This window comes from Cetorhinus maximus, chromosome 12 (assembly GCF_964194155.1).
Source record: "Cetorhinus maximus chromosome 12, sCetMax3.hap1.1, whole genome shotgun sequence".
In the NCBI taxonomy this organism is placed as follows: Eukaryota; Metazoa; Chordata; class Chondrichthyes; order Lamniformes; family Cetorhinidae; genus Cetorhinus; species Cetorhinus maximus.
This window is the reverse complement of record NC_135890.1, coordinates 24610181-24627953: the sequence shown is the minus strand read 5'-3', so window position 1 is coordinate 24627953 and position 17773 is coordinate 24610181. Positions and strand designations below refer to the sequence as shown.

At 41.6% G+C, this 17773-nt stretch overlaps 1 protein-coding gene across 6 annotated transcripts in view; it reads right to left on the bottom strand.

The window, feature by feature from the left end:
• The window catches only part of srpk2 (SRSF protein kinase 2), a 252861-nt gene that overhangs the window by 108076 nt on the left and 127012 nt on the right, over positions 1 to 17773 (bottom strand). For all 6 annotated transcript variants that reach the window (XM_078553211.1, XM_078553207.1, XM_078553206.1 and 3 more), the window contains one exon: positions 10139 to 10278. In XM_078553211.1, the coding sequence (XP_078409337.1) occupies positions 10139 to 10278 (140 nt within the window). The remainder of the gene's footprint in view (positions 1 to 10138; positions 10279 to 17773) is intronic.

Below are 17773 nucleotides of genomic sequence, written 5' to 3'. Positions count from 1 at the left end.
AGTAACTGACTCCTTAACTAATAATGCAATGCCTCCTCCTCTTTTACCCCCTCCCCTGTCTCGCCTGAATATTCTATATCCCGAAATGTTGAGCTGCCAATCCTGCCCCTCCCTCAACTACGTCTCAGTGATGGCTACTACATCACAATTCCACTTGTCAATCCTCAATCTTAACTTATCCGTTTTACCTGTAATACTCCTGGCATTAAAGTTGAGGCCATCCAGCCTTGCCTTACTCCCTTGAAACTTAATGTCCCCCCTCAATCTCCTCTGCTCCAGGGAAAATAACCCCAGTCTATCCAATCTCTCTTCATAACTAAAACTCTCCAGCCCAGGCAACATCCTAGTAAATCTCCTCTGCACTTTCTCTATTGCAATCACATCCTTCCTGTAATGCGGATTCCAGAACTGCACGCAATACTCTAGCTGTGGCCTAACCAGTGCTTTGTACAATTCCAGCATAACCTCCCTGCTCTTATATTCTATGCCTCGTCTAATAAAGGCAAGTATTCCATATGCCTTCTTAACCACCTTATCTAACTGTCCCGCTACTTTAAGGGACCGGTGGACATGCATATCAAGGTCCCTCTGATCCCCAGTACTTCCCAGGGTCATACCATTCATCGTGTATTCCCGTGCCTTGTTTGTCCTTCCCAAGTGCATCACCTCCCACTTATCCGGATTAAATTCCATTTGCCACTGATCAGCCCATCTGACCAGCCTGTCTATATCATCCTGTAATCTAAGGCTATCCTCCTCACTATTTACCACCCCACCAATTTTCTTGACTAGTAATCCAGAAACCGAGGGTAATGCTCTGGGAACCCGGGTTTTGAAATTTGAATTCAATAAAAAAATCTGGAATTAATTCTAATGATGACAATGAAACCATTGTCAATTGCCTTAAAAACCCACCTGGTTTACTAATGCCCTTTAGAGAGGAAAATCCGCCATCCTTACCTAGTCTGGCCTATATGTGACTCCTGACCCACAGAAATGTGGTTAACTCTTAAGTGCCCTCTGAACAGTGAAATGTCCTCTGAACAAGGGCAATAAATGCTCGCCTAACCAGCGATGCCCACATCTCATGAACGAATGTTTTAAAAATGGCTGTACCTACACCACATGGACTGCAGCAGTTCAAGACACTGGCTCACCACCACCTTCATGTTTGGAAGGTGTTGTCGACAGAGCCTTGGTGAGTTGCTGCAGTGCATCTTGTAGATCACACTGCTGCCACTGTGCGCCAGTGGTGGAGGAAATGAATGTTGAAGGTGTTAAATGGGGTGCCAATCAAGCAGGCTGCTTTGTCCTGGATGTCAACTTCACTCATCCAGGTAAGTGGAGAATATTCCATCACACTCCAAACTTGTGCCTTGTAGATGATGGACAGACTTTGGGAAGTCAGGAGGTGAGTTAATCTCAGAATTCTTAGCCTCTGACCTGCTCTTCCAGCCACAGTATTTATATGGCTGGTCCAGTTCAGTTTCTGGTAAGTGGTACCCCCAGGGTGTTGATAGTGTAGGATTCAGCAATGGTAATGTCATTGAATGTCAAGGGGAGATGGTTGGATTCTCTCTTCTTGGAGATGGTCACTGCCTGGCATTTATGTGGCATAAAAGTAACTTGCCACATTTCAACCCATGCCTGAATGTTGTCCAGGTCTTGCTGCATATGGACAGGGATTGCTTCAGTATCTGAGGAGTTGTGAATGGTGCTGAATATAATGCAATCATCAGCAAACATCCCCACTTCTGACCTTATGGTGAAGGGAAGATCATTAATAAAGCAGCTGACGATGGATGGGCTTCGGGCAACTGCCCCGAGGAACTACTGCAGTGGTGTTCGGGGACTGAGATGATTGGCCTCTAGCAATCATAACCAGCATCCTTCATCCTAGTTATGACTCCAACCAGTGGAGAGTTTTCCCCCGATTTGCATTGACTCCAGTTTTGCTAGGGTTTCCTGATGCCACACTCGTTCAAATGCTGCCTTGATGTCAAGGGCAGTCACTCTCACCTCACTTCTGGAGTTCAGCTCTTTTGTCCATGTTTTGACCAAGGCTGTAATGAGGTCAGGAGCTGAATGGGCCTGGTAGAACCCAAACTAAGTGTCAGTGAGCAGGTTATTGCTAAGTGCCGCTTGATAGGGTTCGATGACCCCTTCCATCACTTTGCTATGATCGAGAGTAGACCGATGGGGCAGAAATTAGTTATGCTGGATTTCTCCTGCCTTTTATGCACAGGACACACCTGGGCAATTTTCCACATTGTCGGGTAGATGCCAGTGTTGTAGCTGTACCGGGACAGCTTGGCTAGGGGAGTGGCTAGTTCTGGAGCACAAGTCTTCAGTACTATTGCCGGAATGTTGTCAGGGCCCATAGTCTTTGCAGTATCCAGTGTCTTCAGCCATTTATTGATATCATGCAGAGTGAATCAAATTGACTGAAGGCTGGCATACGTACTGCTGGGGTCCTCTGGAGGAGACCAAGATGAATCATCCACTCGGCACTTCTGGCTGACGATGGTTGCAAATACTTCAACCTTCTCTTTTGCACTAATATGCTGAGCTCCCCCATCACTGAGGATGGGGATATTTGTGGAGCTTCCTCCTTCAGTGAGTTGTTTAATTGTCCACCACCATTCACGACTGGACATGGCAGGACTGCAGAGCTTAGATCTGATCCGTTGTTTGTGGGATCAATTAGCTGTTTGCTGCTTACGATGTGTGGCATGCAAGTATTCCTGTATTGTAGCTTCACCAGGCTGGCAACTCATTTTTAGGCATGCTTGGTGCTGCACCTGGCATGCCCTCCTGCACCCTTCATTGAACCAGGGTTGATCCCCTGGCTTGATAGTAATGGTAGAGTGGTGAGTATGCTGGGCCATGAGGTTACAGATAGTGGTTGTATACAATTCTGCTGTTGCTGATGGCCCACAGTGCCTCTTGGATGCCGAGTTTTGAGTTGCTAGATCTGTTTGAAATCTATCCCATTTAGCACAGTGGTAACGCCATACAACACGATGGAGGGTATGCTCAATGCGAAAGCGGGGCTTGGTCTTCACAAGGACTGTGCGGTGGTCACTCCTACAAGTATTGTCATGGACAGATGCATCTGCGACAGGTAGATTGGTGAGGATGATGTCAAATATGTTTTTCCCTCTCGTTGGCTCCTCACCACCTGCCACAGCCCCAGTCTAGCAGCTATGTCGTTTAGGACTCGGCCAGCTTGGTCAGCAGTGGTGTGACTGAGCCACTCTAGGTGATTGACATGGAAGTCCCCCACCCAGAGTACACTCTCTTGCCACCCTGAGTGCTTCCTCCAAGTGGTGCTCAACATGGAGGTGTATTGATTCATCAGCTGAGGGGGTGGGGGAGGTGGGGAAGGGGAACAGTAGATGGTAACCAGCAGGAGGTTGATGCCATGAGACTTCATGGGGTCTAGAGACAGTGTTGAGGACTCCCTCCTGATTGTATACCACTGTGCCGCCATTTCTGGTGGGTCTATCCATGAGACATAACCAGGGATTGAGATGGTGGCGCCTACAACATTGTCTGTAAGGTATGATTCTGTGAGTGTGATTTTGTCAGGCTATTGCTTGACTCGTCTGTGGGACAGCTCTCCTAATTTTGGCACAAGCCCCCAGATGTTAGTAAGGGCTTTTCAGGGTTGACAGGGCTGGGTGTGCCATTGTCATTTCTGATGCCTAGGTCGATACCAAGGGTCCATCCGGTTTCATTCCTTTTTTAATACTTCACAACGGTTTGATACAACTGAGAGGTTTGCAAGGCCATTTCTCTGGATCTGGAGTCACACATAGGCCAGACCAGGTAAGGATGGCAGATTACCTTCCTTATTAAAGAACAGTGAACCAGATGGGTTTTTACAACAATCGACAATGATTCATAGTAATTATAGCTGAGACGAGCTTTTATAATTCCAGATTTATTAACTGAATTTAAATTCCATCAGAAGCTGTGGTGGGATTTGAACCCGTGCTGCCAGAGTATTAGCCTGGACCTCTAGATTACTAGTCCAGTAACATTACCACTACGCTACTGCTTCCCCGCGGTTTCTTGTGATCTTATTAAACCCCCTCACTAGCCCACCACCTCAGAAATTTAACCCCCTCAGTAAATCCCATACCTCAATACTAAGCCACCTCAGCAATCCCTCAGCACAGCACAAAAAGCTTCCCAAAAGGATCCCACCACAGCACTAACCCTACCCCCCACCAACAGCCCCTCACCATGGGCACTAAACCCCCCACTACAGTATTAAATTCCCAATAAACTTCTCCCACAGCTCTAAATCCCCAAAAAGACCCCCACCACACCACAGCACTAAATACCCCCAAATAAACCCCACCACGCACTAAAACCCATCGAATAAACCCCTCACCAAGGTGATCAATCCCACAATCACAACTCCTCACCAAAGCAAAATCCCAAAATAATAACCTCTTACTATGACACTAGATACCCCAGATAGCTCCTCACTCAGTGCTAAAAACAAGGCCAGAAAACATGTGGCCCTTGATTAAGCAGTGAGGCCTCCTCCAGGCACAAGAGGCCTCGGTTTGGTCCCAGATGGATCTGCAGTACCGGGAGAACAACTCCGCGGGTTGTTGGAGAAAAGGGCCCCCCTTTCTGACTCCAAAGAGCAGCTCCCAGGGTCAATGAAATCCTCTCACTCCCCATGCCCTCCAGGCAGCCTCACACCGCACCAGGCCTTGGCTCCCCACCCCGCAAACAAAATAACCCTACTTAAAAACAGGTGCCACCAACCCCACCTGATTTGATAGCCTGGAGGGATAGAGATACAGCCATCCGGAGTCACCGTAGATAATCACAGCCTGTTCATGCTGAGCATGGCAGCACATTGCTGGAGCTGGTCGCCATGGCTCTTTAGTCGTCTTCCATCTTGGCCTCCTTCTGCCACCACCCCTTTCTTTTTATTTCAAGATCCCAATATTGTGAAGCCTCAAATCCTTCCTCCCAATGCTCTTTGCCACCCCCAACCCTGGAAAGTACTCATGGGTGCTCCACTCCCAAGATCTCTCAGTTTTTCGCAGGGGTCCTTGAGTGTCAAGTCCAGGCCAAAAAAAAAGTTGGACACAAATATACAGATGCCATGGTGAGAAAAGTGAGAGGCAATTATCCAGAGCAAAATGAGAATAAAAAGATTGGAAAATTAACAGCAAGATACTGAGGTATGCAAAAAAATTACAGTGGGAAAGCAGAAAGAATTTTGAGAAAAGTTTTATTTCCCACATCAACTCCATTGTCATTGTATCAATTTATATAATTTTTTGAAAGCACAGTCACACTTCAAAGCTTTAGAAGATAGAAAGGCAGTGATTTTATTGCATTTTCTCCTGGCCTGGAGCAGCAAATTTATGAACACCTTTCAATCTGCAAACTTCCCTCACCGTGTAGCAAATACAATTCAGATTTAGTTCAGGCTATATTTACTTCACGCAAATAGACAGCCTGACCATAACGTGATAGGCCTGCTTACCCACAGCATCCCCTCAGTAGTAAAAATAATATATTGCATGTTAAAAGACTTAGACAATAACACAAGAATTAGGAGTAGGCCATTCAGCTCCTCGAGCCTGCTCTGCCATTTGATAAGATCATGACAGATCTTATCGATCCACTTCACTTTTCTGCCTGCCCCCCATTAGCCTAGGCTCCCTTGTAGAGCAAAAATCTAACTAACTCAGCCTTGAATATACTTAATGACACAGCCTCCACTGCTCTCCGGGGCTGAGAATTCCACAGAATAATGGCTCTCAGAGAAAAAAATCTCCTCAACTCAGTCTTAAATGGAAGACCCCTAATTTTTAAACTGTGTCCCCTTGTTCTAGATTCCCCCACAAGGGGAAGCATCCTCTCAGCATCCACCCTGTCAAGTCCCCTCAGGATCTTATATGTTTCAATAATTTCACTTTCATTCTATTAAACTCTAATGGGTATAGGCCCAACCTCCTCAATCTTTCCTCATAAGTCAATCCCTTCATCTCAGGAATCAGTTGAGTGCACTTTCTCTGAACAGCTTCTAATGCTAATCACTGGAATGTTGGTGTCATTGAGCAATGAAGAGAAGTTTGTCAGAACTGGGGAAGGGGTGGGGTCGTGATGAAATAGGATCTGGTAGCACTGGGATGGTACGGCAAAGTCTCAGGGTTTGAAAGGATTGGCTCTGAAGCTGGGAGTACTGGGGAGATAAAAATGTTCCCCATTTGGGAGGAATCTAAGTATTTTGTGGTGCCTCCCTATCAATTCCTCCAAAAACTTACATTTCCAGTATGGAGAGGACCACAGACCTGACGGACTTCAATCAGCATGTCTCTCAGTAACCTCAGAAGTCTATTAATTTGTGTCCAAGAATTATTGAGCACCCATAGAGACCATTTTGAAAAGAGGCTCACTTAGCCCTGTACCTAGTACAATGTCTGATTTAAGGTGTGTCCTTAATCTTATAGAATTGCGAATATCAAATTACATTTGTTTCTTTTATTGTAATCATGTTTCTTTGAGTAGTGTGTTCCCTAGTCAGGTGTTGTTTTGCCAGCTGATATTTACCTTCCAACACCATCTTCACACAGGCCTTGTAGAAATCAATGAATCCTTGATTAGGTGATCTATTTTTCAAAATCAAGGCCCTCTAAAAAGGATGTACAGCCACGCATCACCCTCTACTAGCTGAAAATGGTGCTGCATTGATTTTAAACATAGAATGATTCTTAAACTTTTCTATACTTATATTGAATAGAACTGTAACAATGAAAAGCAACAACTATCATTTCAAATGACTGACTTCTATCAGGGGTTGATGTTTATTCAAATGGGGCCTCCTTATTGTGAAAAGTTTCCATTAAGGCATTTGTTGCTTAGCTTCCCTTAATTGCTCCCACTAATTTAAATCCTCCTCCTGTGGGTGCCAGACCTGTTGTCAGACGTTTTTACATTCAATCCTGATGTTGGATTGTGTTCCAGGCCTTTCTCATCCATTCCTTAGTACTATTTATGTGCCCTTCCGGTCCTGTCGATCATCAGGTTTACCGCAAAATTTTACACAAAGGCTTAGCTCTTTAGGTTCCAATCTCCTAATGAACTGTATTTAATCCCTCCCCACCAAACAATCCCTCCCCGCCAAAGACTACATGAAGATTGAGCCAGGTACCTTAAATCATATACCTTAAATATTACAATTTTTGATTATCAACTGCCACTTCTCAGCCGACAAAGAAAGGCTTCATAAAATCAACAAAATTTGATCTTCTAAATGGGGAACTCAAAATTCTATATGCCATATTAGACTTGCAAACCATACTTTGAACAGATTTAACCATTTCAACAGCAATGAATCTAATAAAACAGTCAATAAGTGGCAAAAAAACCCTTTAAGATATATAGCTGGAGGTTACAGAGGTAGGAAGGGATGAAACCAGGTTGGGCTTTAAAAACAAGGGTGCGAGTTTTAAAATTCAGACATTGCACAGCTGGGAGTCAATGTAGATCAGTGAATACGGGTGATATATGAATGGGGTTTGGTGCAAACAAGGAGCAGTCTGTAAGCATAATTTTGGCTGACTTCAAGTTTACAGGAGCTAGACTGTGGGAGGTCAGCCAGAAGTGCATTGGAATAGTCAAGTCCAGAAGTACCAAAGGCATGAATGAGGGTTTCAGCAGCAGATGAGTTAAGCAAGGGGCCAAGTAGGGTGACGCTCCAGAAGTGGAAATGGGCAGCCTTAGTGATACCGCAAATACGTGGTCAGAAGCTCATCTTGGGATCAAATGACACCAAGGTTGCGAACAGTCTGGTTTAGTCATAGACAGTAGCCAGGGAGAGGGATAGAGTCAGTAGCCCTTGAATGGAGTTTGAGAGGAGGCCCAAAACAATGGCTTCAGTCTTCCCAAAGTTTAATTGGAGGAAATTTCTGCTTATCCAGTACTGGATGTCAGATTTGCAGTCTCATAATTTAGCAATAGTGTGGTCTTCAAGAGTTGGCAGCATACAAGTGAAAACTAATGCTGTGCTTTTGGATGATGTCGCTGAGAAGCAGCACATAGATCAGAAATAGGAGGGGGTCAAGAAAAAATCCTTGGGGGATACCAGAGGTAATGGCATGTCAATGGGAGAAGAAACCATTGCAAGTAATAATCTGGCTACCATTAGATGGATCAGAATGAAAGCAGGTGAGAGCAGTCCCACCAAGCTAGGTGACAGTGGAGAGGTGTTGAAGGAGGATAGTGTGGTCAGTGGTGTTAAAGGTTGTAGTCAGGTTGAGAAGGACAAGGAGGGATAGTTTACCTTTGTGACAGTTACACAGGATGTTATTTTGTGACTTTGATAAAAGCTGTTTTGGCACTGTGGCAGAGGTAAAAACTTGATTGGAGGGATTCAAACATGGAATTCTAGGAATGATGGACATGGCTTTGGGAAGCAACAACACGTTCAAGAGCTTAAGAGGGAAGGGAATTTGGAAGTGGGGTATTAGCTTGCAAGGACAGTGGGCTCAAGGGTTGGTTTTTTTGAAGAGAGGGATGATGACAGAGCTCTAAAGGATAGAGGAACAGAACTTGAAAAGAGGCAACAGTTACTAATATCAGCTAACACAGGGACCAGGAGGGGAAGTTGGGTGGTCAGCAGTTTATGGGAATAGGGTTGAGAGAGCAGAAGGTGGACAAGATGAGCCTGGAGGGGGCATGAGGGGTGATAGGAGACAAAGTAGAAACAGAGAAAATTGGAGAAAGAAAGAGACATTTGAAAGCATATATTATTCATATTTCCCAAACAACTGGATGCATTGTGCCTTGGATGTTAGCCCTATTAACATAAAAACTAGAACTGAAGGAAGAGATTATGCCCAATAGCCAAATGTTTTTAAACAGCAATCAGGGGCTTCAGGTACTTTACCACTGATGCAACAAATAATTTACAAGAATCAACAAAGAAGTCAAGCTGTTTTTAAAATAAAATGCTACACAGAAATCACAGTGTTTAGAAATAGATTATGCAATGAAAACAATGTAAAAATAAAAACTCAAATAATTATCAATCTTTGTAACCGAAGATGCTGCCAGCTTTTCCTTGAAGGCAATCAAGTGTAAGCTTGATTAAGTCAAGAGCACTCTTGCCTGTCAGGTTGCGAGTTTACATCCCATACAAGTTTGAGCACATCATTTAGGCTGACCTTTGGCAGCAATGAGTTTATACAACATTTTCATCAGTGCTGTTGCTTGGGTGAGAAGTTAAACCACAGCCCCAAGTACTCAGGTGTATGAAAAAAGAACCTATGGTACTCTACAAATAAGATGAGGGAGTTCTTCCAGTTTCTTGGGCAATATTTCTCCCTCAACCATTACCACCAAAAACAGATTATCTGATCATTAATCAATCATTATTAATCATCTGCTGTTTGTGGGGCCTTGCTACAAGTAAATTGGCTAATGTAATTACCTATTTGATTTATTTACTTAACACTGATTGCACCTTAAAAATAATCCATTGATGTGAAGTCTTTCAAGATATCCTGGGGACAGGTACATTTCTTCTTAATCTTCAAAATTACACAATTCTATTTCCTCTAGCTGTGATACCTAATCAAGTTAAGGTGGAAAAGGCGTTCCACAAACCATGTCTGTGAAATCCTTGTAGTTTGAAGTAGTGCTTTTCAGGAAATACAATTTTTTGTGACTTTTCCCGGTTGAGTCATTCATTATATGACCATATATATATATATATATATATATATATATATACATATACATACAAGAACATACACAGTACATTTTGTCCAAGTAAAATTAACCTGAAACAGCTGTTTTGTATTACAAAAATATTTACAATGCTTTAATCTGAAAGGAAATGTTTAAACTTCTGTTCCTCTTCTCTCTTGAAATAGTACCAAGGTGATCTTGAAACTTTTAAGAGTATATATTTTATATTACTCACTAAATGTTGTTCCAAATTCAACAGCACATGGACGTATTCTCTAGCACACCAGTAAAAACTCAAAGTAGACACAAAAACAAAATAAATCTCAGCCAGAAAGCTGTGCAATACATCAACTTCACCCATAAAGATCAGATTTACCCGATTATAGTTCAGTAGACTGGGGCTTACCTTTACAGTAGTCAGCAGGGTCTTCTTGCTCTTCATCATCAGATCCAAGGATTTCCTCCTCAGGTTCTGGAGGAACAGGCTCCGGTAGAGGCGGTGGAGGAGGAGGGGGAGCTGCAGGAGCTTTCTGTTGAGCCTCTGGCCTTGAGGGAAAAGAACAGAAAAATGAGGAAGGACTCTTTAAAATGTTATGCATGAAAAGTTACAATGCTTTTTTAATCTGAGATTTATAAAGAAATGAACCTCAACAGGATACAATTCATTTCACATTCAATATTAGATTAAAACCAGGCAATTCTAAAATCCTTTACACATGATTTATCATATAAAGCTTATATAGTTTTAGATCTTATACTGGGTCAGTGCTAAGTTCATCACCTTGTGTGATACTGAGACATACAAACCAGGAGAGTCCTAGATACAATCCCTGGTCTATACTGTTTAAACTGATAGTGCATCTCTCTGCCACTGGTGCCAAACAGACTTCAGCAATCCCAGGCTAGGAAAAAGAAAGGCATCCATGGTTACTTCCCTGATTCAGGGACCACTTTTGAGGAATCCACCGATATATGGATTTTGAAGTGGATTGGATCAGGTTCAGTTGTGATGGCACAAGAGCTGAAGAGTCCAGCAACATGATTGTCTGCGTTCACACCTAAGGACGGCACTTGAACAAGGAAGATGGCCACCTTGAGCCCATACTCCAACATGAGTTTACTGCTTTCAAGAGTGGAGTATATGGGAAAAATTAATTTGATAAAAATGTCGGACCCACAAACTAGCAAAATTCTCTTGTGAAGTCATCTTGTATAGAAAAAGAGCACAGAACAAAGGTGGATACTTGACAGCAAGCGATGACCACGTGTTTGTCCATATGGCAAGAATCAATACTGGAGACTCAAACTTCAAGCGGTCAATTGCAGAATGGCATTCAACGTTATCACAAATGGTAAATGTGTGAAACTTTCATACACCAGCCTTTTAGGCATTTTTTTTTCCTCCTTTGAAAACGGAGCCGAGAAATTTGAGAAGGCGTTTAAGAAAGTAAATTTACAATGCGAATAAGTGAGTAGAAATTTGTTTTCTGAGTAAATAAACATCGTTTGCTATTTGGCAAAATTCACTGTTTGGCTATAAGTCCTGCCACACCTCCACCTCATTGGCTAACACAATGGTGGCACTCCAAACAACTAAGGGCAATATTGATGATGAGATTTGGGATCAAGTTATTAACAGCGTCACAGAAGTGTATTGACACAACATTCAAAGCATACCTGTTTAAGTGCTTTTTTTTCTATAGCATGCAGACACTAATATACTAGAAATCATGCTTCAACAATTCTGTCATTGATAGAGGCCTAAAAATATGTTGAGAGATGTTTAGCTGAATCCCTTCTCAATTGGTAAACAATAATTGTGTTAAGAAGATTTCAAAATTATCGAAGTTTTTGGAGGAGACAGAAGGGAAAAGGAGGAAATATGATATTGGCATTACAGTACATTGCTTTAAGATTCATACGTCTGCGGTCTAAAATGTCAAATATTTCAATCTTTGACTCCATGAGAAAATGTGACAGATTTTTCCAGCTGACATGGGTGTGCTGCATGCAGGAAGGCCACTGGGATCCCAAATTTAAATTAATAAAAACTGATTTCAAGGGATCTTCACCACAGGTCTGATTGAAAAAAAAACAGCTGCATCCTACATTGCTCTCCGTAAGATCTTTTAAACCAGAGCATGCTATTTAAAAAAGTTTGCCAGCCTCTTCAATCCCATCATTTGTAAGCTTTAGCTGAAGGCGAGATCAATGATGTACACTTGATTTCCTGATTCCTATAGCCATTTTTACAAAAAAAAAGTGCATAAGTATAACAAGCTTTAAGCCAAAACATCAACCTCCATACAAACAGGCATTGTGCTCTGCATCGCTGTGCTTCAATGATTGAATTTTGATGCTCCATCATTATATAACATCACTAAGCATAAAGGAAGATGAACCTTTCATGCTATAATAAAAACAAAGGATAAAATGTCCACTGTTGGTACCTGCTAGCATTAAATATCCTGATGTGTAATAGCACAGCAAATGGTTCCCATAGAAACTGATTTTGCATTTACGAACAACTGCTCAGGGAACGATCACCAATATGGTTATCACTGCCAGTGCAACAGTACAACAAAATACTGTAAAACCAAGAATTTTATGATATGGCTACACACACCATTTTAACTCTTTTCAAAAGTTAAATGCAATTTATAATATTCTTCTCTTTTCCATTTAGGGTGGAATGCTATAATAAACACCATTATTTTTGCAAGCGTATCCATCTATACACACCATTTTCCAGGAGCTATTTCGCATGATGAGCATACCACTACAGTATATCAATTCTACGTAAATATTCATTTCATTAAAATATTCCCAGTGAGCTTCTGGCTGCAATATGGTTTGCAATAAAGTAATTTGAAAATTTTGCGTTTGTGAAAAAGTTCCATACAATTAATCTTTTTGCCACCGATTGGTGAAAGGAGAGTGCTAAACTTTACTAAAATTGCATCTTAACATTATTGACTGTATTTTAACAAAGCCCCAAGGTGCTTTTAATTAAATTTTAATATTCACATTATAAACTCATCTGTATCCATATTTTACAAAATCCTGACCTCAGATTCCACCAAGTGTGCTATCAATTGAACCACAGCTGCGATTATTTATAAACTTGGCTTCCAATTTCCACCCCTCTCTCACCTTCACAGCATGGTCCATCTTCGACCCTTCCCTTCCTTGACTTCTCTGTTTCCAATTCTGATGATAGGCTGTCTACCAATATTCATTACAAGCCCACCGACTCCCACAGCTACCTCCACGATACCTCATCATACCCTGCTTCCTGTAAGGGCTCCGTCCCATTCTTCCAGTTTCTCCGCCTCCATCACATCTGTTCTGATGATGCTACCTTCCACAATGGCGCTTCTGACGTCTTCCTTTTTCCTGAGCCAAGGTTCTCCTCCCACTCTGGTTGACAGGTCCCTCAACCATGTCTGATCCATCTCCTGCACTTCTGCCCTCAGCCCTTCCCCTCCCTCCCAGAACCATGATAGGGTTTCCCTTGCCCTCACTTTTCACCCCACCAGCCTCTATATTCAAAGGATCATCCTCCGCATCCTTCTGTCAACTCCAGCATGATGTCAACACCAAACACATCTTCCCCTCACCTCCCCTGCCAGCATTCTGTAGGAAACATTCCCTCCATGACAGCCTAGTCCACTCCTCTATCATCCCCAACGCCTCTTCCCCTTCCCACAGCACCTTCCCATGCAATCGCTGGAAATGTAACACCTACTCCTTTACCTCCTTCCTCCTCACCGTCCAAAGCCACATACACCTTCCAGGTGAAGCGACAATCCACTTGCACTTCGTTCAATTTAAGTTTACTGCATTTGCTGCTCTCAGTGTGGTCTCCTCTACATCTGGGAGAATAAATGCAGGCTGAGTGACCACTTTGAAGAACACCTTCACTCAGTCTGCAAGCATGACCCCAACCTTCCTGTCACTTGCCATTTCAATTCACCATTTGCTCTTATGCCCACATTTCTGTCCTTTCCCCGCTACAATGTTCCAGTGAAGCCCAATGCAAACTGGAGGAACAGTATCTCATTTTCCGATTAGGCACTTCGCAGCCTTCTGGACTTATAACATTGAGTTCAACAACTTCAGACCATGAACTTTGTCCTCCATTTTGATTTTTTTCCCCACAATCCCCTCCCGCCACATGGCCAGTCTGTAACTTGTTCTTATGTTTTGCTTTCAGACAGCGCTGACCCTTGTTCTGCTTTTAACATGTCTGCTATCTGACCTTTATGCTATTAGCACCTGCCTTTGTCTATACCACTATCATTACCACTTCCTTTGCCTTATGTCCATGACATCCTTGTCAAATCTCTCCTGAGCTCCCACCTATTCATGACCTTCTATTTTGCTCCCCCCCCTCTCTTCAAAAGTATAAAACCTAACACATTTCTACCTCTCTTCAGCTCTGTGGAAGAGTCATACAGGCTCAAAACGTTAACTGTTTTTCTCTCCACAGATGCTGCCAGGTTTGCTGAGTTTTTTCCAGCATTTTATTTCACATTTCCAGCATCCGCAGTCTTTTGCTTTTATTACAATAGAGTATAAACAGAGAGAAATAGAAAGATCACAATAAGCAATGTTGACTACATAACCAATGTGGTCCCAGGAGTAGAGATACTTATTCATTTATTCATGTAGATTTTTCTGATATAAAAACTGTGATGATTGAGCATTAGTGTACCAAAATGTAATGTGACAAAGTAAGGACAGAAGCAAGTTTCCATTCTGAACCGTAGCAAATATAGAGATACTGAGCAAAGGCTGTGTAGTGTTCTGAAAGGTGAAGCAAATATTGGAGGGCGCTGATGCCTGGCAGCCAACTGCAGGACACTAGCATGCCCTTAAGACAGGCAGTTAAGCCGTGTTCAACTGACAAATAAATGGGTATAAAAATTAATAACATGTTTCATCAAATGGTCATCTCCATTAAAAGCAAGTCAACAAAACTTAATGATATGAAACACCTAAGCTCTCAGTCTTGCTGCTTTAGGTATTGTTATCAGAAAAAATATCACAATATGCAGTATAAGCATTTCCTACGATTTATTCAAAATGTTCAGTCATGCAAAAATAAAATTAGTACTTGCGTTCTCAGAACATCTTAGTTTAAGCATGATTTGTAGGATTTTAACATTTATGTTACTGCAAGTTCATATTAACCAGGTCGTCGAACTGTAAATTAGATCTTTAAAATGACAGATTATCTTTGTCAGATTGCTTTGAATAATGGGTAACCTAACAGGACATCAGGATAGTTTTTTAAAAAGCAACTTTTCAGTATATCCTGCAATCCTGATTCACATGAAAATACATGTGCTGAGATGTTACATAAAGCTATAAGCACAAATTAAGATGCTGCCTGCAGCTACATCTCCCAGAGAATCAGTACTTGAATGAATCTTATGAATTACCTCAGCGTCCTACGCCTACAGCTACATTCTTGATTTGAAAAAAAATCTAGGTTTGTACTGTACCAAATATTTCTATAGTGGAATCTTCCTCAAATATTTGGACAGAACATTGCAACTCTAGTCATCCTACAAATGACATTACTGATGTGGATTGCAAATCTAGTACAGAAATGCATTGACCATCCACTAAACAAGCCCCATCACATTATTTAACATTAATATGCCCAACAACTATGGTACAAACAAAGGCAATAAAGCATACTTCAGTGCTGGCTCAGTTATTCAATCACAGCAGCAAAGGAATCCATCTAAATTTTTCAGGTCTGTGTTAAACAGCAAAGAACCCAAAATATGTATTTAAATTCACTCTTGGGATGTGGATGTCAGTGACATGGACAGCAATTATTGCTCATGCTCAGTAACTGAGCGGCTCGGTAGACCGCTTTAGAGAGCAGTTACAAGTTAACCACATTGTTGTGGGATTTGAGTAATATTTAGGCTAGACTGGGTAATATCAGCAGGTTTCCTACCCTAAAGGACATGAGTAAATTAGTTTATCAGTACACCAGCTTTTTGTTTACAGATTTTCAAAACCGAATTTAAATTCTCAAACTGCCATGATGGGATATTGAATTCATTTCGCTGGATTGGTGCAAGCCTCTAGATCACTCACCCAGTAACATAACAACAATGCTAGCATACTAGATCCATTCAAACATTCAGCTACCATCGCTAATGTAAGCTGTATATTCAGTAGTGTGTACATTACCAGGCAGAGGGCATTAAAATGACACTGGGCCAACAGCATTGTCAAAAATCATGCACGTACAATGTCTGCAGTCTCATAATAAACATTGCATAAAGCCATGTGCACACGTACCTAAATAAGACTCTGTTTAATGTAATTGAAGTGCATATTTATTTTACATTTTTAAAATCAAGGTTAGTCCCCATCAGAATTAACTGGTAAACAGAAGATCAAGATAAAATTCATTTCATTGCAACATAGAACATTTACAGCACACAGGGAGGCCATTTGGGCCATCCTGTTTGTACAAGCCAAAAAAAGAGCTGTCCAGTCTAATTGCACTTTTCAGCTCTTGGTCCATAGTGCTTCAAGCACATGTCCAAGTACTTTTTAAACGCAATGAGGGCTTCTGCCACTTTTTCAGGCAGTGAGTTTCAGGCTTCCACCAATCTCTGAAAAACATTGCCTAACTGCCTAACTCTCCTCTCATTAACCTGCCAATTGCTATAAATCCAAGCCCCTGGTGATTGATCTGCTGAGGGAAACAAGTCCTTCCTATTCACTCTATCTAGGCCCCTCATAATTTTAGGCACCTCAATTAACTCAGCCCTCAACCTCCTCCATTCCAAAGAAAACATCAGCCTATCCAATCTTGCCTCATAACTAAAATTCTTCACTCTTAGCAACATCCTTATAAATCTCCTCTATACCCTGTGATAACATCCTTCCAGTAATGTGGCAACCAGAACCCTACACATATTATAGTTGTGGCCTAACTAGTGTTTTGTTATAGCTTAAGTTCCCTGCTTTTATGCTGTTTGCCTCAACATAATCTTCTCAATTATATAAATACAAATTTACTTCCAAAGCAGAAAGTACAATACTTCTTGAACATAAAAACCCACACATGCTATTGATTACAGCACTGAACTATTCACATGAAACATTTAAAAGATTGTACATTAGCTGACCCAAATAGTCATAATTCTGGATAACATGGTCTTATTTTTAATGTTGAGGAGACAGCCAAGATGTATTTTTAAGGCAGGCTCTTCCAGTTCTATGAAAACACATACTTACATTGCAATGTCAGTTCCAATGAACCAGATTTTGCTCTGAGACAAGAATGAACAGCACTCGTCATTTATTAGACTTGTACTTGGTAACAGATTTTCTATGGGTTTTGCAAAGCAAATTGCAGTCAGCAGAACATCCAAACAGGGCATCTGGGACCTATGTGCACTAGGCAGGCCATTGTCTATCCCTTAACCAATCAGACTGAAGGATCGTAAATGAGCAGCACAGAGTTTGAACCAAAAATGGTAAGTTAGAATGAAGTCAGCATCAAATCAGGTACAGAAAGCCAAAGAGAAAAAAATTGGATTGAGAGAGAAATATGGAACAGAAATATAAAATATTTATATATATTTCCTCTAAAACCCTCCAACAATAACTTAAAACTGATGTAATGACAATTAAGATCCCAGCTGATGTTACTACTGGACAAGCCTTATCCAGGGTGGACCCAGTTTGATAGATCCAAACTTTAATTTTTTTGTTTAGATATGTGGAGAGTGGCTAAACAGAGTCACAGGAGTTAGCTGATGAGCTTTTAACAAAAGAATAAAACACTTATTAAACAAGAAAAGATGAACTATATTACAATACTCCTTCACCCACACCATTGCCTTTACAAATATATACACAGTTGTAAGGATAACACTAGTTACAAAAGCTATCTTATATTCTAAAGTCCACAGTAAGTACACAGTCCATGTAAACCAATAAGCGACCTGTGGTCAGGCAAACCACACTCTGAAACCAAGTGACAGATGCCGCCCCAAAC